This window comes from Cavia porcellus, unplaced genomic scaffold (genome assembly GCF_034190915.1).
Source record: "Cavia porcellus strain 051 isolate PalLab524CR breed Dunkin Hartley unplaced genomic scaffold, mCavPor4.1 scaffold_6, whole genome shotgun sequence".
Taxonomy (NCBI): Eukaryota; Metazoa; Chordata; class Mammalia; order Rodentia; family Caviidae; genus Cavia; species Cavia porcellus.
In genome coordinates, this window is record NW_026947489.1 from 47416994 (window position 1) to 47442539 (window position 25546).

Consider the following 25546-nt stretch of genomic DNA (forward strand, 5'->3'; position numbering starts at 1 on the left):
AGAAGTCAATGCAGTGTTAATGTGAAGCCTTTCTAGTAAACGGACCTAAAGGATAAAAATCATTCCTGTCCAGTTATGACTCATGGACAAAGACCTCACTGTTTCCTTTGAAACAGTGTTTCCTGAGCCATGTTCGCCTGTGTTACATGTCTTCCAAAAAGGTCAACTTAAACCTGGCCTTGCAATGATTTTGGGGTATAGCTCACAGGAAGTGATTCATTTACCAAGTACTGTACAGAGTAATAATTACTGTGTGCACTGAAATTGTGCTGTGTTCCATTTATGTGACTGACTTTTAGGAGTGACTGATTAAAAAATAGACCTGTGTGTAAACTATGTGTCGGAGAAGTCACCAAAGGGATGGAGGACAATTGTCTTGGAAAGATGGATATTCCTGTCCGGGGGGTTGGGGGAGTGTCACAGGAAGCGGACAGAAATGAAACAAATCAGAAGTTTTTGGAGGGTGTGTTAGCTTTCTGTCACTGTAACTCACAGCACCTGAAGTAATTAGTTTATAATGAGAAAAAGGCTACTTGGGCTCACAGCTTTAGAAGTTGCCTTCAGTGATTAGTTCTACTCATTGTTTGGGGCCTGTGGCAGCCCATAAAGGGAGTGGCACACAGCAAATTGAATTAGCTTCCTTCATGGCAAAATTGAAAGAGAATGAGGAAGAGAAAGAATCCCGCATCCCTGTAGAGCTCCATCCCAATGACCTAAAGACCGCAATTAGGCCACACCCATCAAAGGCTTTTGCAGTTCTCACTCGTGCCCCTGGGGAGCCAGTCTTTACCGCATGTACTTTGGGAGACACAGACGATCCAAGTAATAGCCAAGGGAGCCAGATTTTGCTTCAATATAATAACACACATCCTGATGAGAAACTGACTTTACAGCATTTTTCCTAACGCCTCAAGGTTTTTGGAGCAAAAAACAGGTACTATATCATCAGTAAAATTCAGTCATTCATTTAACAAGTAATGACTATGTGCAAAAATGAATGCACGAAAACCTTCCCTGTGCTCAGGAGTATAATACACCAGTGTCAAAATAGTGAAATCTAAATATACAGTGACAATTTGAACCATGTTTTCCTCAAGAGAGGCTCAGAACAATTGTGTAACAGCTCAGTGCCCAAACTGGGGTGCTGCTCTAGCATGTGCATCCCTTACCAGGATTCCCTCCACATTTTCAGCCTGGCCACACTCCCAAGAGAATAAAGTCACATGGGGGAGCACTCAATGAAGCGAGGTGACAGGTAACCAGCGATGAGGTCTAAAGATGTTGGCCTGGGTGGTGGGTGCATGAATATTCATTGTCCTGCTCTCTCCACGCTTGGAATTTTCCATAATAAAAATACCTTAATATTAAAAAAGAAACTGACAATTTTCAGGCGTGGGATAGGCAGTCTCTCGAGGTCAAGAGTTATCCGGTATTCAAAGGTTCAAGCAGCTTAAGCTCACATGAACAACCAAATGTCCGACATGCTCTAAAAATAATTCCCGAGTTAATGAAGAAGCTGAAATCTATGACCTTCGGTTTCTTTGGATACGAAGATTCTGTGTGCTCATGGAAGATCTAACGTGTAATTGGCACAGCGTGGACTTGGGTTGACTCCAGAAGCAGGGCATTTGGAGCTGATCTGTTTCTCCTCGTGCTAAGACCTTGTCGTGACACTGAGTACGAATTCGCAGTTTTGTCTTAGCACTGTGAACACTTTCACCATATTTACTTGAAATCTTGAAGTCATTTTTCTGCCCTCCACTAAAATGAAAGCTTGCTGAAGGTAAAATAGATGTTTACAGTTATTGTATTTCACAGTCAGTTTCAGAACTCTCTTCTTCGGCTTAGCTGTGCAAAAGATGCTCTCAAAAAGTCCTTTTTTTAAAGAAAGCATTGAATATAGGCAAATTAGACACCCTCCCTGCATGCTTCTCTAATTATTCTTTTGTTATCCATTATCAGATGATCCCCCTCATCAGCCAAGCCTGTGACCTTCTTCTGGCTCATTTAAGACGCTGTGCAGAATCAGGGAATGCATGTGACATGCAGAGGTAAGGGCCTGTCGCAGCTTGGAACAGCTGCTTCTTGTAACTGCACACAATTGCTGGACAAACTCCTTGGGCTGGGCAAGCTGCTAGACTCTCAAAAGAGCATGGATGGATTGACTAATGAGAAGAAAGGGATTCATTTAAAACAGGAAACGCAAGTGGCCAGAGCATAGGGCCCTATACCCTGCTGAGAGAAGCCCAAAAAGGCAGAGGTCAGTCTGTGGGTACACTCAGCCTCCCATCTGCACAGCCTCGCAGTGCATAAGGACGGGGACGCGGGGGACGTCCTGCATTTTCACACCTAAGAAAGTCATGGGCACATCTGTGTAGACGATTGGCTGGAGTGGACCCCACATAGAAACAACTGATTATCTGACTTTTCTCCTAGAAACTTTCAGCTGTTTAGTGCCAAAATATGGCTAATAGCAGCTTAGGGCTGAATGGGATGGGGAATTAGATCAGTTGGAAGCTGACTTTCAAGCACTGTGGCTAATAAAATAATTGCATAATCGTTGCCAACATTTTTTTTTGTTGTCTTTTTTTCCTTTTTATTGGTACCAGGGATTGAACTCACGACTGCCTGCTTACAAGGCAGGTGCTTATGCCACTGAGCTAAATCCCCAGCCCCCATTGCCAACATTTTATACGGCACCACATGCTGACCAGGGCTTCTCATCGGTGTCCTCTGTGATTGTAGGAAACACGCATTGGCTAAAGATAAGGTGACCTTGTCAGCTATAAAAGCAAAGTAAACACTGTAAACTCTCAAATCTTCAACCATTAGGGTCAGACGAACTCATTCAGCAACCTCAATTTTGTTCTTATCAGTGAGGCAATGTATGGTCAGTTGTAAGAAGTGCTTTCAATAGAAGTCATCTGCAAATATCATTTGTCCCTTAGTGATAAGTGGGTGGCTGCAGAACTGGGATAAAAAGGAGCTAAAATGTGCCTGCATTAAGGACAAAAATAGACATTGTAACTATAAAAGGGTGCTAACACCCCCAGTGTCAGCCTTCTTTAAAAGAGCTTTATCTGATTATGCCCATAAGAAAACAAAAAGGAATCACTGTAGTTTAAAACAGCTTCTTATGGGACAGGTTTCTTATAGCCCAAGATGTTAAATCCTGTTGTTTGTTTCTAAAGTGCAGTGTGTGTTTCAGTGACCATCTACATCTGACCACGAGGCCTGTCGCAAAACTTCGCAGCATGAGTGTGAAGAGCTCTTGTTTGTTGCTGTCTTAAAAAACCGTAAAATCATGAGGAGCTCAGTTAATAAAAGTAGATAGTCAGGTGGTTCATTCATCAACATCGCTTTGATGGATACCAATAAATCAATAGGTTCTGGCCTGATGTAGGCTTTGCACACACAGCCGTGGGGTAGAGCCAGTCTTTGGGTCTCTTCTTTCCCCTCCCTCCCAGGCAGAACGGTGACAGCACACTTCTTGTGTTCAGTCTGCTCATTAGCTTAAGGGCTAAGCGACACCCTGAATTAATCTCTGCTCTGCAGCTTCCCACTCCTTCCCATATTCTTTTATCTTGCTCTCTGAGACAGTGTCTCAATGTAGTTCAGGCTGTTCTTGAACTCACTGTGAAGCCAGGCTGGCCTTGAACTCACGGCAATCCTCCTGCCTCAGCCTCCCCAGTGCCTGCCTCTTCCCATATTCTTCCATGGCTGCTCAGCCTGCAGCTTCTCTCCCAGCATCCTGCTCAGAGCTCCTGGGGGCCAGGATGGCGGCACTTGGCTCCGTCAGAGAGGGGTGCATTGTGGGTACCCAAGGCTAAGGTCCTTTGAAACTCAAGCGTTCCCATCTGCATAGGTACTACCGAGCCTTTGCCACCGACGTGGTAGCCAGTGTCGCCTTCGGCACCCGAGTGGACTCGCAGAAGGATCCCGAGGACCCCTTTGTGCTGCACTGCAGGCGCTTCTTTGCCTTCAGCATGGCCAGGCCCCTCCTGGTCCTGATCTGTAAGTACAACGCCATGCTGCACAGCCACAGCCTGAACTCGGCTCTCAGGGCACCACTCACACTGAAGAAGGGACACAGGTGGCTCAAGAGGTGCCACTAGGCTGCTCTCTCTGTGCCTGGGGCCTCTTACAGCCAATGCAAGGGGCTTCTGCTTCACCAGTGCCACCATGAGAACAGCAAATGACAAACCATGCTAAATGCTGTGCACACATCACTTTAGCTCATAAGCAAAGTCCTGGTTTGGGCCCACAAGAGAAACATTCTTAGTCAGGTACGGTGATGCATGCCTGTAATCTCAGCTCTCAGGAGGCTGAGTCAGGAGAATCTCTGTGAGTTCAAGGCCAGTTTGAGCTGCACAGTGAGAATTTGACTCAAACCAACAACAAAAGGTACTTGTCTCCATTTTCCAGATGAGAAAACAGGTTTGGAAAGGCCTTTCATCCTCCCTCCCTAAAAAAGACAGTTGTCTCCACTGGAAGCCACTGTGTACTAACTAAACTGGAGGTCACAGGCCAGGTGGCCCGATGCGTGGAGACTGGCCCACTGATTTTATCTTGATTTTACAAGGGAGTTTGTGCCTCTGGCCACTTCCAGCATCTTCTTGCTTTTATGGAAGCACTGGAGTGCACATTTACTGTCACTGATGAGAGCCGTGACTTCCAGTCTTTCTGCTGAGCTGGTCGGGCCTGCTCATTCCCAGCCAATTTTGTCCCCATTTCTGATCCGATTCCAGGGGGAGCCCCGGTCGCCTCTGTCAGCTCCATACTGAAATTGGAAGACAGGGCACTGTGGGGATCAAGCAGCTGCTCCCTTCTCCCTCACGCTGCAGCCCAGGCAGCTGTTGGGGGATGAGGGGGCAGCACCTCTCTCAGGGGAATTAAATGTGCCTGACCCACAGATCCCGGAGGGCCCAGGGCCCAGGCTGCATGAGGCACATGGAGAGACTGTGGCAGCTTTTATGGATGGCACGGGCACCTGCTCTGGGGACAGAAAGAAAATGCAAATGGCTGCAAAGTTAAGACAGAAAGTGAGCTCCTGGCCCTCAGTAAGGCATGAGGCCCGTCCTGCAGCGTGTCCTCCTGGACACGGTGACCTGCAGCCTGGTGACTGGACCTGTGGCATGGATCGAAAGCCTGAGATGGGCCTGCTGAGGGCCGTGTGGGAGTGGGGATCCTTGCTAAGTACTTACTACATACAGGGATTTCACAGGCTGTGAGCCCAACTCTAAGAACGATCCCCAGGGGTCAGGCCAGGCCCTCTCGGTGACTACTCCAGGCTGACATTTCCTCATGACAGGAGTCTAATAGCTGTGGTTTATTGTCGCCCTCTTTGCAATGCACTTTTGCTTTTTCTCTTTCAAGTATCGTTTCCATCCATAATGGTCCCACTGGCCCGGATTCTACCCAATAAGAACCGAGATGAACTGAATCACTTTTTTACGGAACTCATTAGGAACAAGATTGCCTTGCGGGACCAGCAAGCTGCAGAAGAGGTAACGCGTTTTAATAGGGCGCAGCCTGGAAATGGGATGGAACCTAATTTGCATGGGTGCCCTCTCCTTCCCTCCCAACCCTGCGCATCATGACACGCTGTCCTTAGGCACTCTGCCTCCCTGAGTCCCTGGGCCAGCAGGAGGCAGAGAGAAGGGTGGAGGAACGTAAAGGACAGGGTCGGACAGAGGGACGTCTGCTAGCAGCTCAGCACTGCTCCGAGCACAGGGCAGAGAGGCCTGGAAGAACTTTCTAGGTAAAGCACCCTTGTAGTTTTAATTCGATACCCTTTTCTTTTGAAACAAGTGCCTGTCAAAAACAAAACAAAAATATCAGGACGTAGTTTCAGGGCACAAAGAGCATCACTGTTGGAGAGGAGTTCAGGAAATGCCTATCACAGAGTCACTCCTTGCACTGGGAAGGAACCAGCTGGGCGCTGCTCCCTGCAGCTCCTGAGACCTAGATATCCCGAGATATCCTGAGACCTAGATAGTCCTTTCCTCCTTGCTCTCGACTCTGCCTGGCACATAGTAGGGACCGAACAAGCATCTACTGACTGCTAAGAATAGGACTTTTCAGGAGGACAGAGATCATTCCAGCAGGCTCGAGGCTGCTCTTTAAGGGTCTGCTTGCAGGAAAGAAAGTTACTGAAAGGAAAGAGAAGGCTAGGAAGGGTTAGTCTCACAGACTGTAGCACGGAGGAAAGCATGGGGAGCCAGGGGTAAGGCCTTGGCCTACAATGGAATCAGGGTCCATTGCAGGCTTGATGTACTGGGCAGCCCATATGCTGGGCACTGTGTGATTCAGAAGGGGCATGATTTGCTTTCTTTTCTTTTTCCTTTTTCCTTTTTTTTTTAAGGCAGGGTCTCATATAGTTCAGGCTGGCCTTGAACTCACTGTGTGGCCCAGGCTGGCTTCCCTATGGTGATCTTCCCGCCTCAGCCTCCTGAGGGCTGGGATGATAGGTGTGTGCCACCATTTTGAAACCTCAATCTCGCTATAAAAGGACGCCCTATTTAAGCTTTCTCTCCCCGTCTCTGTCTGTCCCTGTCTCTGTCTCTCTCTCTCCCGCTCTCACACATGCATACCCACCACACCCCTACCCTGGGACTTGCTAGCTGTGGAATCAAGCTGAAAATGTAAAAACTGTTGCACTGAGTGACTTACTCAGAGGTGAGAGGTTATTAAAGATCCAATTACCAGGATTGCCTAGAGCTTTTCCTTTTATAAACTCTACAGTTATTTGTTTCAAATAATGAGTTGATCTGAGAAAAACCTCCCAACCACAAATCCAGGGCTGCCCATGTGAAGACAGAGCTATAGGGTTACTAAGAAAACTTGCTTCCAAGCCATCTGAACTCCACATTCATTCCATCAAGCAGATGTGTGTTTGCGCAGGGAAAATACTGCACAGATGTTAAAAGGTAAATATTTTTCTAAGCCGTAGCCGTTGGGCGGATTAGACACCTACATCTATCAGGGTGCGTATTTTTCTTGGATATAACCATAAACCAGCACTGTTTCCCTCCTCCATGGGCAGTGCTGAGATTGCCTCCATGATGCAGTGGGAATAAAAGCAACCCATCTACACTAATGTCCCTGTCCAGCACACCCTTGGGGAGCAGCCCCCTCTTCTGGCCTCGTTAACAGGAGGTTAAGACAGATTCTCTAAGACGCCTCCGGCCCTTTGCAAAGCAGCCGGGCTGAGCCAGGGTAGGGGAAAAGATGCAAGGGGTATGCAGGCCTGCCCCGGGGAAGTACAAGGCTGTACCTTCCCTCCTGTCGTGGCGCCCAGCCCAGCCCAGCAAAGCTACAACCAAGCCTCAGAAAACAGAGCTGTACCATGTATTATACCCTCCAGGGGCTACAAAGGGACCGATGCACTGTCATCTCAGCATCTGAGGGACTCAGGCAGGAGGATCATCAGCCCGCCCTGTACAGGGAGTTCAAGGCCAGCCTTGAAAGGAAGAAAGATAAAAGGGCCACATCAGGGGTCCAGGAACATGCTGGTATCTGGGGCCAGCATCCAGGAGCCAGGGAACAGCAGATACCCATTTCCCCTGTGCCATCCTGTGCGGCCCTCACTTTGCCCCGTGGCGGTAGGGTTAGCAGTGTGACCACAGCTGCTGCCCAGATGTTGGCCAGGCAGGAGCTAGGGATGCAGGCCCTTGGAAGACTATGGGGCGCCCTGATGAGCAGGACCAGGGCAAGGCAAAGTCTCCAACTCTTGCTGACTTTTGGCCTTTTTCTTGGCTGTAACAGTCCAAGCAGGCCAGTGGGAAGTGAGGCCTTAATTCCATGGCCTCCAGGTATGTGACAGCCAGGGCCTCAGCTATAAGCCCTGCCAGGTGCTCAGCAGATCTCTTCCAAGGCCGCAGAGCCAGGACATGGTAGAGGGGCCGAGGCCTCCTGGGCCACCCTGCTGCTCTAAATAGCATTGTCATCACACCCAACACAGTCTTCCACAAAATGCTTGATTGTTTTGCACTTTGATTTGCATAGTTATTGGTTGCATATTTAATATGTGCTCAAAGCAATGCTAGGCACGGATAGGAGGTAGGAGCCAGGGGTCCTGCTTGAGGGATGCTTATTATCTCAAGATGCAGAAAAGCAGCACATGTGACATGACAACAGTCTAAAACGACAGATTTGTCAGGTGTGGTGACACACGCCTGTAATCCCAGTACTCAGGAGGCCGAAGCAGGAGAATTGCTGCAAGTCTGAGGCCAATTCAGACTGGTATAGCAAGATCCTGTCTCAAGGGGAAAAAAAAACCTTAGAAAGATGGAGGTGGATGCCAATGTGTGTGGCATAAATTATTCATGCAATAGAAATACAGAATTCAAAGAATTGAAAAAATGCTGCCACTGGTACTTTGAAATTATAATTTTTCCCTATTGGAGGTTCTGAGGCTCTTTTGCTGTTTTAATCCCATAAACCAGAAAAGAGCAACATCTTGGTTGCCGTTCATCACATTAAAGGGCGTTTCAAAGCAGGCATGCACCAGGAATACACTATGAATGCTAACGCAATCAGCCAACACTCCTATAGCTAGAATTAATGGTCATAAAAACATAAGGAATATGCGAATGACTGATAAGGAAGGTGGAGAAATGGTTAGCGTGCTCTAGCCACTTCAGTGGGGCTGAGGATTACTGAGAAAATAAGGGGCTCAGTGGAAAGAGAATGCTAAGTCTGGGGACTTCGAAGATGAGCATCACCAAGCCAGGGCCCTCCCACCCCGGGTTCCGTCCAGCACCGCTGCTGGAGAGCACACAGGCTGCCCACAGAAGCCCTGAATTGCACATGAAGAGCAGGAGAGCTCACGCTCTGATTTAGTCCACACACGGTTTTCCTGGTTTTCATTGGTAGAAAAACAGCCAACAGATCAAATGTATAGAAGGTCAAAACTGAACACCGTTGATTTCCCACCTCCTCCGGCCCCGGGAATGGTGGGGGTAGATGTTGGTCATATTTTCCTCAAGTGGACACATGCACATAACGTGCCTGTTGCACACTCAGTGGTTTCACAGAAATGAAATCCCTCTGTGCATGTTGCTCTTTTATTTTACTTAACAAAGTGACACCACAGCCTTGTAGATTGGCCCAGAAAGAATGGCCTCGTCCCGAAGGGACCAAGGATGTGTGGTGCATACACACACTGGACTATGACTCAGCCATAAAAAAGAGGGGAATCAGCGGGGGCATCGTGGCACATACCTGTAATTCCAGCTTCCCGGAAGGCTGAGGCAGGAGGGTTACGACTTCAAGTGCAATTTAGCAACTTAGCGAGACTCTCTCAAATAAAAAATGAAGAGGATTGGGAATAGAGCTTGACGCAAAGACCCTCGATTTGATCTCCACTACTGGAAAAAAGAAGGAAGGAGGGAGGGAGGAAGGGACGGAAGGAAGGAAGGAAGGAAGGAAGGAAGGAAGGAAGGAAGGAAGGAAGGGAAGAAAGAATGTGGGGAAGCACTGAGGGAGGCTGAAGCAGGAGAATCGAAAGTTTGTGTCCCGACTTTGTGCAATTTAAGAGAGACCCGGGAAAGAACCAGGACATCACACACACACACACACACACACACACACACACACACACACACACACGGTGAGCACTCACCACTGAGCCTCGCTCACAGCCCTTTCCACTCCTCTTTTCCCCAAGCACTGCAGTCTGCACCTTGCTGCCCCAGAGCTGTGAAATGGCACCACACAGAGGGCCAGATGGGTGACTTCCATGTCCTCGCCGCCCCAGATAACCCAGCGACAGCCATGTCCAGTAGGCGCTCTTACAAACTACACCCGTCCACCTGTCTTCTTCCTCGGCCCCCAGCCCCTGCTCTGTGACACCAGGGCCCAAACGTGTGCTGTCCCTTCTTGTCCTCAGCGGCCCAGAGACTTCCTGCAGATGGTCCTGGACACACGGTGCTCCCCCAGCTCTGTGGGTGTGGACAGCTTCGACCTCGTCCAAGAAGCCCTGTCCTCTGAGGCTTGCACGGCAGACACCTCCGCTCCCCGCCAGCCCCGGGCCCTGTCCCAGCCGCTCACCGTGGACGAGGTCGTGGGCCAGGCCTTCCTGTTCCTCATCGCTGGCCACGAGTTCATCAGCAACACGCTCTCCTTCGCTACCTACCTGCTGGCCACCAACCCGCACTGCCAGGAGAAGCTTCTGAGAGAGGTGGACCTTTTCCAGCAGAGGAAGGTGAGTGAGGGCGTCCAGGGGATTCGGTGTTGCAGGGGGACGTTTCTCTTAACACCTTGCTGAAACCACACCCAATGTCTGTGATGAAACAGAGCTGTCGCCTACCTCCTCCCTGTCTCTGGGCTACCAAGTAAATGAAGTATTCAGAAAAACAAAGGGAAAAGACAAACTGTCTCTGTGGGGAGGGTCCGGGAAATGGGCTGGGACTCCCAGTGTCCCGAAGGACAGGGGTGAGTGGGCAGAGCTGGGGACGGAGATGTGGCTGCCACACGGCGGCGGGAGGCTGGATGGATGCGGGGAAGACCGGGAAAGGCGCAGTGGCATGAAGACAGGCCGAGCTCCAGCACGCATGAAGGCTGCAGAGCCGGGGGGAGGTCACGGTGCAGGAAGGTAGGACGCCATGGCGCCCTGCTGGGTGTTTCCTCCAGGGGCTCTCGGTGACTCACTCAGGGCTGAACTGAGCTCTTTTCCCACGACTCGCTTTTTCTGGCTGCTCGTTGCATCACAATTGCTTCAACCCATAAATTGTTAAAGACAGTCTTTTTTAAAAAGCTGTACTTTAGATGGGTGTGGTGGCTCATGCCTTCCATCCCAGTACTCTGGAGGCTGAGACAGGAGCATCACAACTGCAAGTCTAGACCGAGCAGCTTAATAACACAGCAAGAGTGAGAGAGAAAAAAGAAAAGGAAAAGAATCTGTGCTTTACAAGGCAGACCCCTGTCATGGAACACATCTTCTGATGTTACTTTTGCATGCATGACTCTGGAAGGGCGCTGGTTCCGTTACTAGAATGATTAGAAAAATACTTTAATACAGTGAGCTGAAAACTATTTCCCAGAACAATGTCCCTTCTTTATCCTGCCAGGGAAGCAGAGGCAAGTTCAGTTATTCTGTATAAATTTTTAAACATCTGAAAGCTGCCTAGCTGTGTCTTGATTGTCTCCACTTTTGGCTCGGTGTGAGCTCAAGGTCAGCTCCAAGTTCTGTGTTGTTATGACAACAGCCAAGTGGGGTCTCCCCGGCTGGCTGCTCCCCCATTGATCTTCGGGGCCTAGATGTGAGAGTTCGTATTTATCCTTATTACTGTTCAAGTCAGTCAACATAATTTTGAATCTTGATTTCCCCATCTGTCATCCTAGCAGGTCCTCCAGCTTTGTGTCACCCGAGACTCTCCAGGCAGGACTCCTGTTTTATCCCAGTCACTGATTAAAATGTGGAACAGGACAGGGCTTCCCTCAGATTGACATTGATCCACTCACTAATCAATATTCTTCAGGCGTGGAATCGCTACAAGGCACGAATCCCAATAATCCTATGCCCTATCTTACCCTGTTTCATATGTCATTTTTTAACATTTGCTTTAAATTGAGGAGAGGGGCTGGTGGGACCCGGATGATGGTGGGGAAGGGGGTGGGAAGGCGCATCTGTTAGTGTTCATTTCATCACATGTACCAGCAGCCCAACTCGAATCTATTTTTAGCAAAACCAAAATGAAACCAATTCATAAATTTGTTTCTATGAGCATAAACTATTGTGCCACTCGGGAAAGCATGGCTTCGGGCAGACCATTTTGGGGCCTGGAGGATGTGCTCAGGTCTGGGTCGCTCTGCTTCTGGCTCCTGTCTACACCTCTGGTCCAGCTCGTCTCAATCACACTGTCCTCTGGATGCCCAGGGATCTGTAACCACACACTTCTTTGCTCCTTGTCACTGAAAGAGAGGACTTGTGGCCTCCAATTCCCAGCAAGAGTCACGAAGGTTGCTCTGATTGGAATGTAAGGTAACTGTCATGCTCAGGGGCCATCTATAGGCCCAGCCTGGGGTTGACCATTCACAGACACAACCACCAGTGACTTGGGAGGGCATCTTCCTGAAGGAAGCATAGGGTGGCTGCACAGGGACATGAAGCCCCTGGATGTGAATAAATCAGAAGGCAGATTAAGCAAAGGTCACTGAACTGGGCGTGGTAGCACGTGCCTGTAATAACAGCACTCGGGAGACTGAGGCAGGAGGAGCACTGTGAGTACAAGACCAGCTCGGGCTACATAAGCAAGTTCAAGGCTAGCCCATTACATAGCAAGATCCTGCCAAATGAAAAGAAAAGAGAATCCCCAAAGCATCTAACAAGTGCCTTGGCACCTGGCACCTGGCAGACATGGTGGACTGGGAGAGTGGAGGCTGGCAAAAGCTCCAAGAGGTAGAAGCCGTGACTTTCACCATGAGGCTATTTAATAGTCAATTGAGAAACAATAAGTTATGGTTATTAGACAACATTTCCTTCAAGTCCAGAATGTCGCATCGTTTAGAGAGGTGCAGAACCCCAGAGGTGCCACCTGGCCCCTCACATGGTCATGTTAGGGTGTGTTAATTACTCTATGCTCATAGCCCCTCTCCTCCGGTGGGACTGACCTGGCTCTGAGCTCAGGGAAGGCAGCACTGGCTCACCACACCCTGGCTTCCTGCAGTCTCCCAGCCTAGGACTGCAGCTTCTTCCCTGAGGGGCCATGTCTTGGGTCCCAAGGCACTGAGGAGACCCCATAAGCATATAAACCAATTGTAGCAAGAAAGGGCTTTCAAACTTCAATGCACATAAACCATTTAGAAAGATTGTTAAGACGAAGATTCCCGGGCCCTCCTTTCAGAGGTTCCGATTGCACGAGTCTGAGCTGGGGCCCAGGAACCTGCATCTCAATAAAGATCACCCGTGATTCTGAAGCAGGTGGTCCCTGCTCGGGGCCAGACTCCTCCTCTGAGAACCTGGTTCTCTGCCCCATCCACGCACGTCCATTCTCTCTGCCAGGGTAACATTTTGGTGGTCTTTGCAAATAGGAATGCTGTGAGGTTGTCTTTTTAGAAACATAAATTTGATAGACACCATCACGTTGCTTCATTCAGCCTCGCTCGCAGTAACCACTCAGTGAGTATTTGTAGGTTTTCTTTTCTTTCTCTCTTATTTATTTATTTACTTATTTATTTTTTTACTATAATCAAAGCTCTGTTCATCTGGGCCATCTGTCAGAAGATGGAAATGCAGATTAGATGTTCACACATTCAATATTTTCCTGAAAACGCTCTGGAAAATTTGCATGTAAAGTGTGACTTGTTATAATTTTCCTGCTGGTTTCCATTCAACGAATCTTTCTTGAGTGCCAGTTAATGCCAGCTTCGGGATTCCAAATCCTCCCTGTGCAGCCTGCTGACCTGGTGCAGCTGTTCTGTGACATCCGGGAGAAGGTCCACTGCCCCTTCTCCTGTCCCTGTGTTTGTCAGTGAGGTCGCTGGGTGGGATCTCCAGAGCTTCTCCTGCCTGAGCCATTTCCTCCTCCGGCGGTGCCCTTTGGACATCTGCTGAGGGCTGCATCCTTCCCCAGAGAAGGAATGGATTGGTACACCGTACCCATTAGGACTGCTTCTACAGACAGTGCAGAAAACAAGACCCAGCTTGTTTTCACAGACTTAAGGAACTGGCAACTGTGAGGGACAGACTACCTTCAGGAGCAGCTGGACTTGGAGCTCAGCCTGTCCACCAGCTGCTGGCTTCCCTCTCCCTTGGCTCTGCTTTCCACGGGGTGCACCGTCATTCCCAGGGAGGGTCTCCATGGTCAGTTCAAGGCAGCTGCAGAACCAGGATTGTGAGCAGGGTGAACGAACTGAGGTCCAAACCTCAGTTTCCTCCACCGCCCCTTCCATTATTTCCTTTAAACACGCTCTCAGAAGTCGCCTTTCCTTTCCCTGATAACTTAGCTATATCTCAAGGGATCTTCATAGACATTAATTAAAAAGTCCAAACCAGCCTGGTCCAGACTGAGCTCAAGGCTCAAGGTCTGAGTCGCAGCCCAGTGCTCCTCCATCCAAAGAAGGGCCCTACCTGCAAGCACCATGGAAATGTAACCTGGGGAATCAGATTTCCAACATCTGCGGTCTGGGGACGCAGTCAGACCACGGCACTTCCTGTGTGCAGTCACTCAAGCTCTTGAAGAAGTCCCCTTGTTGTCTTTGTCACACTCAAGAGGAGGCACGGTCATTAAATTCAATAGTGGAGGAGCAGCAAAGATTTACACCATTTGTAAAGTCGAAAACATACACCAATTTTCTGATAAAGCCTCTGTTGTTTGGATACTTCATTATATCTAAAATATATATATATAATCCCAATTATAATTTCAAAAAGGGTAGAAGAGACAAACGACTTCTTTCCACTTAAATTGTTTTTGCTACAGCTCTAGCACTTTATATTGAAATTATTGACTTCTGATCTGGCTAAACCATTCTCTTTTTTTTCCCTTTGGTGCCGGACTTCGCCAACCAAAATTTATGACCCATTTTCTTTCTGCTTAATTGTTGATATAAATCTGCTGTGCAGAACCCAGTTGTAAATTTATCACAAACTGGATCGGACTGATATACAGCCTCTTTTTAGGATAATTTGAACAGTTATGCCTTAGAAGGAGGGCCAGTTTCTTAAAACTTCTCTTGAAGAGCGCCTTGCCGCCATGACAAATATCTAATTAAAATATGACTTACTCTTCCTTTTTCTCTTAAGGGTAAAAGAACATTCACGCTAGTTATTTTTCTAATTAGCTCATGCTGTTGAAGTGAGAAGGTTGGGATTCGTTCCTTCAAGCAGCCAGAGAATCTCAAAGCGGGAAAAAAAAAAAAGCCAACATATTTCATGGCTACAAAAAAAAGTATATATAGCCATTTACCCCCAACCAGCTATTTCATAAATATATGTCCTTTGTCACAGGGGCAGGGGCTGGAAAATGTGTGAGTAGCTTAACACACACTCATCTTCACTATGGAAAACAGGATCTGCTGCCGGGTTCACAGCCAAGGTCAGCCTTCACACAGGGAAGAGGGCACAGCTGACCTCAGATGGAGGAAAAAACCAGAAATGGGGTCTCCTCATTGGGAAGGTTTTGCCCCCGTCTGCTTGGGTCCCAGGAGTGGGCTCCGGGGTTCTGCATCCATCCAGTTCCCAGTCACACTGGCTTGGGGGTCTTCTCAGTGGTTCCCTTCCCCCATAAGAGCACAGCAGAACCCAGAGCGCTGAGTTGTGAGGAACAACTTCAACCCCAACAGTAAAACCAAGAACCAGGCAGTAGCGGCGTGGGGACAGGCCACGGGCTGCAGCACCAGCCACCAGCTGCAGGGCTCCGACTCCCACCTGCTCGGGAGCCAGCTGTGCTCCTGGGAAAGCTGCAGGCTCCTCTGGGCAGGTGTGGGTCAGGGTCTGCATTCCTAAAGCTCCTGGTAATGCTGCATGCCGCAGTCCACACTGCCAGAGCCAGGCTCTGAACCGTATTACTGCCTCTTTCTTAACTTCAACACTTGCAAATAGCACTGATTGATTGATTGATTGTTTGCTGTAATAGAGATTGAACCCAGGGCCTTTGTATTGAGTTACAACCCCAGCCCTTTGATTTTTTTTTTATTTTTTATTTTTTTATTTTGAGACAAGGGCCAGGAATTTAGCTCGGCTACATACGCATCTGCCTTGCAAGCTCACGGTCATGAGTTCGATCCCTGGTACCAAAAAGAAAAGAAAGGAAATTTTGAGACAGAGCCTCTGTAGGTTGCTAAGTCCCCTAAGCTGGGGTCAAACTTCTGGTCCTCCTGCTGCAGCCTCCCAAACTGCTGGGATCACAAGTGTACACCACCACACTTGACAGGAAATACTTATGCCTACTGATAGTGAAAGTCCTTGTATTCTGCAATGCTCTATCTTTTGCTAATAAGTCTTAAAGTTTTCAAGATTATCCAATAATTATGATGCCACTCACATTGAGTGGGAATTACAGGGATGCAGGAATTACTCAACCTTAATACCCTTTAGAAGTCTATTTATTAATTCTTCTAAATTAATCCTAAAATCTTCTTGCTTCCTTAGGCAAGCTTCTGAGTTGATTTAAAGTTCATTTTTTAAGACAGATGAAGCTGCCAGCTACTCAGGAGGCTGAGCTATAAGGATCACAAGTTCAAGACCAGACTGAGCAACTTAGCAAGACCCTGCCTCAAAATACGAAAAATTTGGGGGCTGGGGATTTAGCTCAGCGGCATAAGCACCTGCCTTGCAAACAGGCAGTCGGGAGTTCGATCCCCGGTACTGATAAAAAGGAAAAAGACCAAAAAAACCCCCACAAAATACGAAAAATTTAACTCGTGCCAGGTCCTGGGTTTAATCCCAGGAAAAGGAAAACCAAACGCAGATAAAGATGGTAAAGATAGCAACCAGGCAGGTGGCTCCATGTGGCCTTTAAACTGATCTAGGGGGCCCCTGGTGTGTCTAGTAGCTTTGGTCCCCTGTAAGAGGCCGTGCCAGCGCACTGTGACCTAAGGGAACCATTTCTCAGTCTGCACTGTTTTCATCAGGAGCTGTGCGGAGAAGAGTTTGGGAAATACATATAGCTTGCCCACTTCTGACCCTATTTTCTGGAAGCCTCTGACCCAGGGATGAAGCCGCCCAACAAAGTGTCTCAGGGCAGAGAAGTCTCCCAGCCTATGGAAAGCAGTCCCCTGGAGTGTGTCCCTAGAAATCTATCTTGCAAATTGTGATTTGTGGTCCCTGCTGCCAAAGCCGCAGTTCCCAGAAGGAAGACAAGGTACAAGCACCTCTGTGCTCCATCAGTACGCAGCTCGTGAGTCCCTGAAGCAGAGTGACAGTCACTCCGGGTGACCAGGTCACTAAGACCCTGCTCTTCAGCCTGCAGGAAGGTAGGCTGTGCTCTCGAGGGGGCTCCACTTAGGGCCAAGTCCTCCCCGCCACCATCCTGAGCTCTCAGATCCTCCACACTCCCTGGCGACCTCCTAAGCCCATGCCCACTGTGACCCTGGGAGACCGCCTCATCCTGCCTGGGACCTGCTCCCAGTACTGTGGCCTCCTCCGATTCTTTCTTTTCCTTGTGCTTGTTCTCACTGAATTTGCCAGATTGAGAGACCCCAAATCTTCCTCACTCCCCATCCTGGCTCGCTGCCCACTTGGGAGCCTGGGCTGTCCCAGAAGCCTATAACTGCCCACAGCGAGGTGGCAGGCAAGTGGCAGGTCACTGGGCCACAAGGTTTCCCAGGCTGCTGCAGCACTGTGTTAGCCCCGAGAGCTCTGCACTCCCCTGTCCCAGGAGTCCCTTCATGAGGGGTTGTCCTCCTGGAAGCAGGCCACCCCCGTCAGCAAGGACATGGAGCCTTTCACGTGGCAACTCAGGGTATTTTAGATTCAGTAGCTGGGCCTCCAGAAGGACCAGATTTCACTAAGCAAATAAGCTGGTGGGGTTGGTTTGCAGCAATCTAGAAAACTGAGAATTCAACATACAAGGGAGGACACATCAGCTCCACAGGTGCAGCAGGCCATCAGCATCAGCTCCAAGGTGGGACGGCCCATTTACTTAACCATTGCATGCACTGCAGACTCTCAGTGCATCAAAAGAAGGGGTTTTACTCTCAGAAATTAGCTGAGGAGACAGAAGAAAAACACACACACATACACACTCTGTTTTAACTTCCCTGAATGTTGTAGACCAAAGCCACTTTACCCAAGGGACTGGGGGCTTCGAAACATTATCATCAGGCAGGAATTTAAAGGTGTCTGGTTCTTCAAAAACATCCTCCATCAACCCTTCATGAAGCACACAGTGTCACTGGAAGGAGGCTCTGTTGGTGATGACACACTGGCTGATGTCCACCCAGCTCTCCGGCAGGGACAGGAGAGTGAAACCCCACTGCCTGGGGGCCTCAGGTGCAGGAAGCTGTCCAGTGGGCCCCAGCCTATCCCAGGCCCAGAACAGTGCCCGCTGCGTAGACGGCATTGAGAAGCAGGCATTGAGAGAGCAGGTTAACGAGTGGGGCTCATTGCTTGGTGTTTGTTTTTTAACTTTTATTTTTATTAGTCCATGTGTGCAGTGCCTAATGATTACATGGGGAGCTGGGACCTGTGCATACACAGCTTAATTCCTACCCCGTTTCCCCTTCACTCCCTCCCCCCTCGCTGCATCTCTTGGTTCCCTTCTCACTTGCAAAAGACCAACTCCCTGTTTCCCAGGATCCATCTTGTGTTGTATTTTGCTCTTTATTTATACTTTGGATTTCTCATATAAGAGAAACCATGCAGTATTTAAGCTTGTGTGTCTATTTATTTCACTAGGCATTAGGATGCATTCATTTCCCTACAGAGACTCAAGTTTATCTTTCTTTATGGCAGAGCAGTACTGCATGCTGTGTAAGCACCCCATTTCTCTATCCATTCCCTCCTCTACCTGAGGCTGACTGAGCCCCAGCCTGGGACACAGAAGAACTGTGGTCCCTGTAGTCTGACAGCAGGGATCCCACGAGACTCTTGTGGGGCACAGCTTGAACACATGAGTTACTTCCCAGCACGTAGCAGAGAAAGGAAAGGAGAGAGCCTGGGACCTTAGCTCTGAAGAGACCTTAGGAACATCTCCAGCTGCTGCCCACCGAGGACAGATATCTGAAAGGTCATGCGGCTGCGCTTGAATGCTCAGGAATGGAAACTCACTACCTAGCCCTGCCTTTGCCACCTGTCTGCCTGCTTCTGCCCACGGTATTTGAATGTTGGTGAGAAGTCAGCAAACTCAGCCTATAGTATCAGCACTCGGGAGACTGAGGCAGGAGGATCTCAAGTTGAAAGCCAGCCTGGGCCTCTGAGTGAGACCCTGCCACAAAAAAAGAAAAAGACGCCCACAGAAAGGATGCTTGTGCCCAGGGCATCTCAGGACTGAGGGGAGGAAATCAGTAGAGAATTGGGCCAGTTGCAAAATGTCTGCTTGTGGCGCAGAGCTTCTGTGAGTCTGTTTCGCCCAGGGACTGAGGGCGGCATTATGCTTTGTTTTAAGGTTTGGGCTTTTTCAGTGAATGTTTCATAACTGAACATGGCATGTGTGAAAATATCAACTCCATGAGCTGTTAGCCCAGGCACATGAATATTCCAGATCAGAAGGGATGTTCGCCTCCCATGTGAATTGCAGTGTGGAGGGTTTATGAAGTTAGGCATTTAGAATCTGCCTGTGAAATTTCAATATTTAGATTGAGTCTGTAGGACACAAGAGGCAATGCCTGTTACTCAGTGGCTTAATTTGATTTTTCCTTTTACCTTTTGGGAGCACTAGTTGCTTTTCAAAACCCCATTCCTTGAATGCTCCCTGTAGGGGGATTATAATTAAATCCTCTGGCCTCCCGTGCTAGAGTCGCATGGGGCCAAAGGCATAGGGAGCACAGGACAGACACCTTGTCTCATATGCAAAGACTCTTGTCATAAGATGAGAAGTAACTTTCCCTCCATCCTGAATGAGATTAGAAGCTGCCCTGGCTAAATGGGCTTCATCTAATTGGTCATGGAGGATGGGAAGGAAGAGAGAGACTCCTCACCCCCTTAGATGTAGGCAAGGGTTTCAAGTGGGTCATCACTGATTTCGTGACTGACCAAGAGGCCATTAGGGAAGGCAGTTCTTTAAAACTCAAAATTTTCAGCTGGGTGTGGTAGCACATGCCCATAACCCCAGCATTCTTGGATACTGAAGCAGGAGGATCCCAAGACTGAGCCCAGCCTGAGCAATTTAATGACTTAGCCTCAAAATAAAAAAGGGAATAGAGATGTGGCTTGGTGTGAAGACCCTAGGCTCCATCTCCAATACAAAAAAGCAAAACCCAGGGCACAGCTCAGCAGCACAGACCTGCCTAGCAAGCGCAAGGTCATAAGTTTGATTCCTGGTCCAAAAAAAAAAAAAAAACCATTTCCTTGAAAATCAGATCACTAGGGGCCTTGGCCATCTGTCAGTCACTATATTGGGGTCCCACTCCTGTCCCCCAGCAACAGGTCCTACATCTCTCTGGGGCTTTCAGCCAGTACCCAAGGTCCCAGTCACACTCGATGAGACCTGGATTCACCCAGGAACAGGCAGCAGACCCAGGCCCAGCGCTAGACCCCTTCACCCCAGCTAACAGCACATGGGGACACTGAGCTGCCACTCACCAGCAGGGTGGCAGGGGTCACTGATGTCATCTTTTTATTCCTTGGCTTTCCTGTAATGTGTAGCTCATCAGCTTGTTGCAGAGGTTGCATTTACCTATGTCCAGCATTTGGAACAGCACTAACGTTACGTGTATGTTGGCTACTATCAGCCCCTCTCTGTGCCTCCATCTCCTAGTCTGGAGAAGCAGGGGCTGGACTAGAGCGCCCTCCTCTCTGCTGTCCACGGCAATGGCAGACCCAGCTCAGCACTTTATACACAAAGTCAGCCTGCTCCCCACCACATGCCCCGCAGCGGGAGCTGTCACCAAGCCCGCTTTACGTTGGGAACCAGGGGGTTTATTTTAAGGGTTGGCTCAGGGACTGTGGTGGCTGGCAAGTCTGTAATCTGGAGCGCAGGCTGGCACTTTGGGAGAGGCAGGCAGGCACCGAAGCTACGGCCTCAGGCAGAATTTCTCCCCCTCCAAGAAACTTTGGGCCTTGCCCTGCAGGCTCTCAGCTAAGTGGCCCTTTGCATCACTGAGGGTGGTCTCCTGTCCTAAAGGTCACCTGGATGTCAGGCCGTGCGCTATCTAGCAATGCCTGCCTGGCCACACTAAAAGGAGAATTGGGTAAGGTGCCAGAGGCCATAGCCTCACCAGGCCACACAAAAGACTCACCACAGCAGAGGCGTGGAGAGCACGCAGCAGGAAGGGGCGTACCCTGGGCCAGCATGTGTGTCCTGCAGTGTCCCCTGAGTCTGAGCCTCACAGCGCTGTCCGGACCTTCAGAGTCCCCAGCAGTCTGACCCTCAGTGCTGCCTGTTCCTTCTGATCTGTGCGCAATGGTGGCTGCTGCCCAGAAAGACCACCTTCTGGGACATCCTGAGGCTGTGTTTGCACACACTGGCCTGCCTTCGAGGAGATGCCAGTCATCCAATGGGATGGAGGGCAGTGCTCATGCCTGCCTGCCTTGAAGGCGTGAATGCCCTCGCCCGTCACCTGGACAGTGCCATCTCTCACCTGCCATGTCAGTTCTCTGTCCCTAGGGTGTCTTCCTGGCAGGTGCTGGGTTTTTGTGGCTTTTGTCCTTTGCCCTGTGACTTTATGATTTCTTGTCCTTCCTGGTTGTCAACATGAATCACAGCCTGGCAGCTTCTCTTCTGATGCCCGCCAGATACTGAATGCTTAGCACAAACAGACAAGAACATTCTGGAAACGGAGACATTGTGCTCACTCTCCTTGGGGTTTCTTCACTTTCATTTGTGAGCGATCCCGTGTCTCCCCACAGTGGAAAGCGCTCCCGCCATCTGAAGAACAGCTCCCCCTCACATCTCCTGATAGTTGTTTCCTCCATGTTGGCCATTAAAGATCACCAAGCATGCAACTGAGACCTTGGAGCCCCACTGCTTGCCCCCCGCACCACTGCAGGGCTGCTACTCCCCGCTCCTGGTGTTTGTCACCAGCCAGAGGCTCTTGGCCACTACCAAGGGCCACTTGCATCCTGAGTAATGAGCCCTGGGAAATGGATGAGCAAGGAGGAGCACCTCCGGCCTTTCACTGGGAAGAAAGCGAGCCCCCCCAGTCCCCATATTCTCTGGCTGAAGCAGTGGAGGCCAGGTTTGCATGGAAACTCAGTGTAGGGTTAGAGAGTAGGGACACAGTGTGACTTCAGCCACCAGAGGCGTGGTCACAGCTCCACGTCCTCTGTGAGCCTTCTCCTATTCCTGCCAACAGTTGGGCCAATTGATTTACTTAGTCTGAAATGAAGTCTGGGCTTCCTGGGGACCCAGGATACAGCTAAGATATAGGAGCCTGGCTGAAGTGCCAGGCGGAACCCATGCTGCATGACTTCGTTGATCTCTGCAGAGTGACCAGAAGTGCTATCTGCTGTCCAGCCAACCCTCTGACAAGGCTATCAGGGGTAGTGACCTTCTGTGGTCATGCTGTGAGAGCCGCAGTCCAGCCCCTGGCAATGCCGCTGGGGTGTCAATAAAGGAAAGCCTCTCACAGAGTCCCACCCAGCCCAGCCCCCTCCCCAGCCCTCTGGCCTGCAAGACTGTGAGGAACTCCTGCTCCATCTTCCCAAGGTGACCAAAGCCCAAGGACCTCCCCTCACAGGAGACAGGAGGCCTCTACTCATGAGCTGGGCAGTCTTTCTCTCTCTCTCTGTCTCTCTCTCTCTCTCTCTCCTCTATGTAAATCTCATCTGACAATTCCCAGGCACAGATTAGAAATTCATAGACCTAAAAGATGCTAATGACACTGATCACAACCCTCGTAGCAGTAAACATTTATGGAGTGCTATCATTATTCATAATAATTTTTATGTGTTAAATAAATCTGACCTCTGTCTAAAGAAGCAGGCTCCACTAACCCAGAAGATTGGGTAAATCGAAGTATCTTAGAAGTATGGAATGGAAATCTCTCCAGTTCCATGGCACACATACCTTTGGGTGGTTTGGGTGTTTTTGTTCTTGTTTTGTTTTTGAAACAGGATCTTGCTCTGTAGCCCGACTGGCCCTGACTTCCCAGTGAGGCTCCTACCTCAGTCTCCAGAGTGCTGGGATCGCAGGCATGTGCCACCACACCCGGCTTCTCTCTGAGGTTTTATTTCCGGGCTTCCTTCACTGTGGCTCCCTTCTATAATTTCAGGGGGGCTGGGGCCAGTGGCCGCCCTCTGGTACCCTTCCTGGGTGTGTTAAGGCCTGCTATGGAAACATCTTGTTTCCCACGTGTTTTTTATTGAAGGGTGATCCTTGGCGGTCAAGCATTCAAGGTGAAGTAAAATAATAATTCAGTGATAGAGGAGATGCAGCTCAGTGATACAGTGGCAAGACCATAGGTTAAATCCCAGCGTGATCGAAAAATAGCCATAATGGTAAAAAGAAGAATCATGGAAGATGGACGGGTGCCCTGTGCTTACCGCAGAGCCAAAAAATTCTAACAACCACTTCTCTATTTTCCTCATCTTAAAGGGCCCAGGAATACAGCTCAGTGGCATAAACTTCTGCCTGGCAAGGGCAAGGTCCTGAGTTTGATTCCCAGTACCAAAAAAAAAGAAAGAAAAGAAAAGAGAAAAAGAAAGAATGGGGAGTGAAATCAGCCCTCAGAGATTAGGTGGCCAGGCTAAGGGAGAGGTAATGTGTGAATCCAAACCCAGATCTACTGGTACCAGAGCTGCTTGGTATTCTTACCAAGTTTCTAAGGACATTATTCAAATAAAGTACTTTTTTTATATGGACCTCTAGCTCTGGATGGCTAAGAAATGTCAGTAAGATGTGCCATCTTTGGCATTAATAAGCACAAAGAAATCAATTTACTTCAGTAACCAATAAATAGATCAAATAGCATAAAAGTACATAGCAAAAGAAGGGGAAAAAAAAACTTAAGCCAAGAAGGGAAAAGAAATTTAAGCCAAACACTGACAAATTTACATTCTCTTTGTCTGCCCTTGGGTGCCAAAAATGAAATCCTACAGATATTTCCACGTAACATGAGTTTTTTCCTATGTAAAATCCAGCAAATCCGGAATTATTCTACTCACCGTGTCCCTGGGGTCTCAGACAGACACTGTCTTCCCTCAGGAATAATTCATATGTCAAACTTGTCATTCATCTCTGTCTCTAGTCACATTTTTCTCCCTGTCCCTCAAAACTTACTTAGCACTCACGGAATAGGTGTGCAGGTGTCTTTCCAGGCTCATGAGATTTCTGGTGATCTAGGTAGTAATTTAGCAAAACAACGCCTGCCTTTTGCTGATTTCTTTTTTTCTTTCTTTCTTCCTTCCTTTCTTGCTTTCTTTCATATTTTATTTTAAAAAGAAAAAAAGATATAGATTTCAAAACAATGTAATAGGCTGCCCTCAAACTTGCAACAGTCCTCCTGCCTCAGCCTCCTGAGTGCCGGGGTTATGGCTATTTGCTACTGCACTCAGCTTCTTTTCTGAATTTATGGCCTACAAATGAAAAAGGGATGGTGACATCTCCCATGCCTACAAATCTTGTCTCCTAAATGAAATTGTGAAGCCTCTGGAGATATAGACATATTTCTTCTGATTCATTCGTTCGTTCCTATGGGAACCAACTGAAGAGGGACATTGTACTGGGTGTAAGCATCCACTGGTACTGATCTTGGACACACATTACCAGGGACTAGCACCTCTCTGTGGTCTACTCTGATTGGACCCTCTGATTCCTCCTCTGGGAGAACCAGTGACTAAGAGCACAACATATTTGCCTTCAGCGTTTATCTCCTTTAGCATTTCTGGAAGTTAGAGTGGGTCCTTACAGGGAGTTTCCTGTCAATCATCTCTTCTTGTCCACTTGCTGTCCCCTTCCCTCCTCACAGTTCAGTTGACCCCTAGAAAAGCCCAACACCCAGCATCAAGAGCAAAGGGTCCCTGTTGTCGCATCCAGGTGGGACACATCATAGGTGCACAGTGTTGTGGAATGAATGAACATTACAGATGTGAGAAACTTGGAGACCGTTCAATCTAACGCCCTCTGTCTACAAAGGAAACTGCAGCAGACAGCGCGTGGAGGTGGCCCTGGGTCACACTGTGGGTCTGCGTGGCTTCCCAGCTCCCAGGCCCATGCTCATGTCTCCAGGTGTCTTAAGAACTGTCCCCCTCTCTGCGGGGGAGGAGGGAGGCAACTGTGCCATCCTCTGCCACCCACTGGGCAGGAAGAGCCTGCGTTTGTAGGGGGGGCACATGCAGCGCAGCCGAGACCCCCACCCCTTCCGCCAGGACAGCGGAGCCCCCTCACCTATCCCGGCCTCCCTGCCTCCCTCCTCAAGCCACTGCCAACAGCCTGGCCTGGCATTTGTCAAGGATTCCCCAGGGCCATCTGGCTTCAGTTCCCTGTCACTTTGGAGGGTGTCATGTGTCCTTAACAAGACTTAACCCCTTCCAGCCAGGATAGGCGCAGGCATGTCTTCTCACAAACAGTATTCGATCATTTTCAAAATGTATGTAAAAGCTAAAACACCCCACAGAGGACAGCAGTCACCAGTGAAGTCACAGCGCAACTGGCCTGAGGGCAGCTGGTACAGGATGCTTCAAATATCAAATTAGCCAACCAGCAGGCATCACCATGCACAGAGCCAGAGCAGCCAAGCCGGGGTCTGCCCTGTGCAGGTGACCCCAAGAAACAGGACAGCACAGAGGCTCAACACGGGCCACCCATGGCTGTCGCGTGACCCTGACTCTTATTCTGCGGGGTCATAGGTGGCCGCCCATGACCAACTGCCTGGCAGAGCCGCACACTCCTGTCATTTCAGTACTAAAGTGGGAGCACCAAAGTGGGGGACAGCAGCCCCGGACAGTCTGGGGACTGCTCTGGGGCATCCTGAGCTGCTCATGAAGGCCTGGCTCTACATT

The 25546-nt window shown here is 49.2% G+C and overlaps 1 protein-coding gene across 4 annotated transcripts in view; it reads left to right on the forward strand.

Moving 5' to 3' along the window:
• Window positions 1-25546, forward strand: part of Tbxas1 (thromboxane A synthase 1) — a 158049-nt gene that overhangs the window by 96695 nt on the left and 35808 nt on the right. For all 4 annotated transcript variants that reach the window (XM_063249598.1, XM_063249597.1, XM_063249599.1 and 1 more), the window contains exons 6-9: window positions 1963-2051; window positions 3866-4014; window positions 5377-5507; window positions 9893-10207. In XM_063249598.1, the coding sequence (XP_063105668.1) occupies window positions 1963-2051; window positions 3866-4014; window positions 5377-5507; window positions 9893-10207 (684 nt within the window). The remainder of the gene's footprint in view (window positions 1-1962; window positions 2052-3865; window positions 4015-5376; window positions 5508-9892; window positions 10208-25546) is intronic.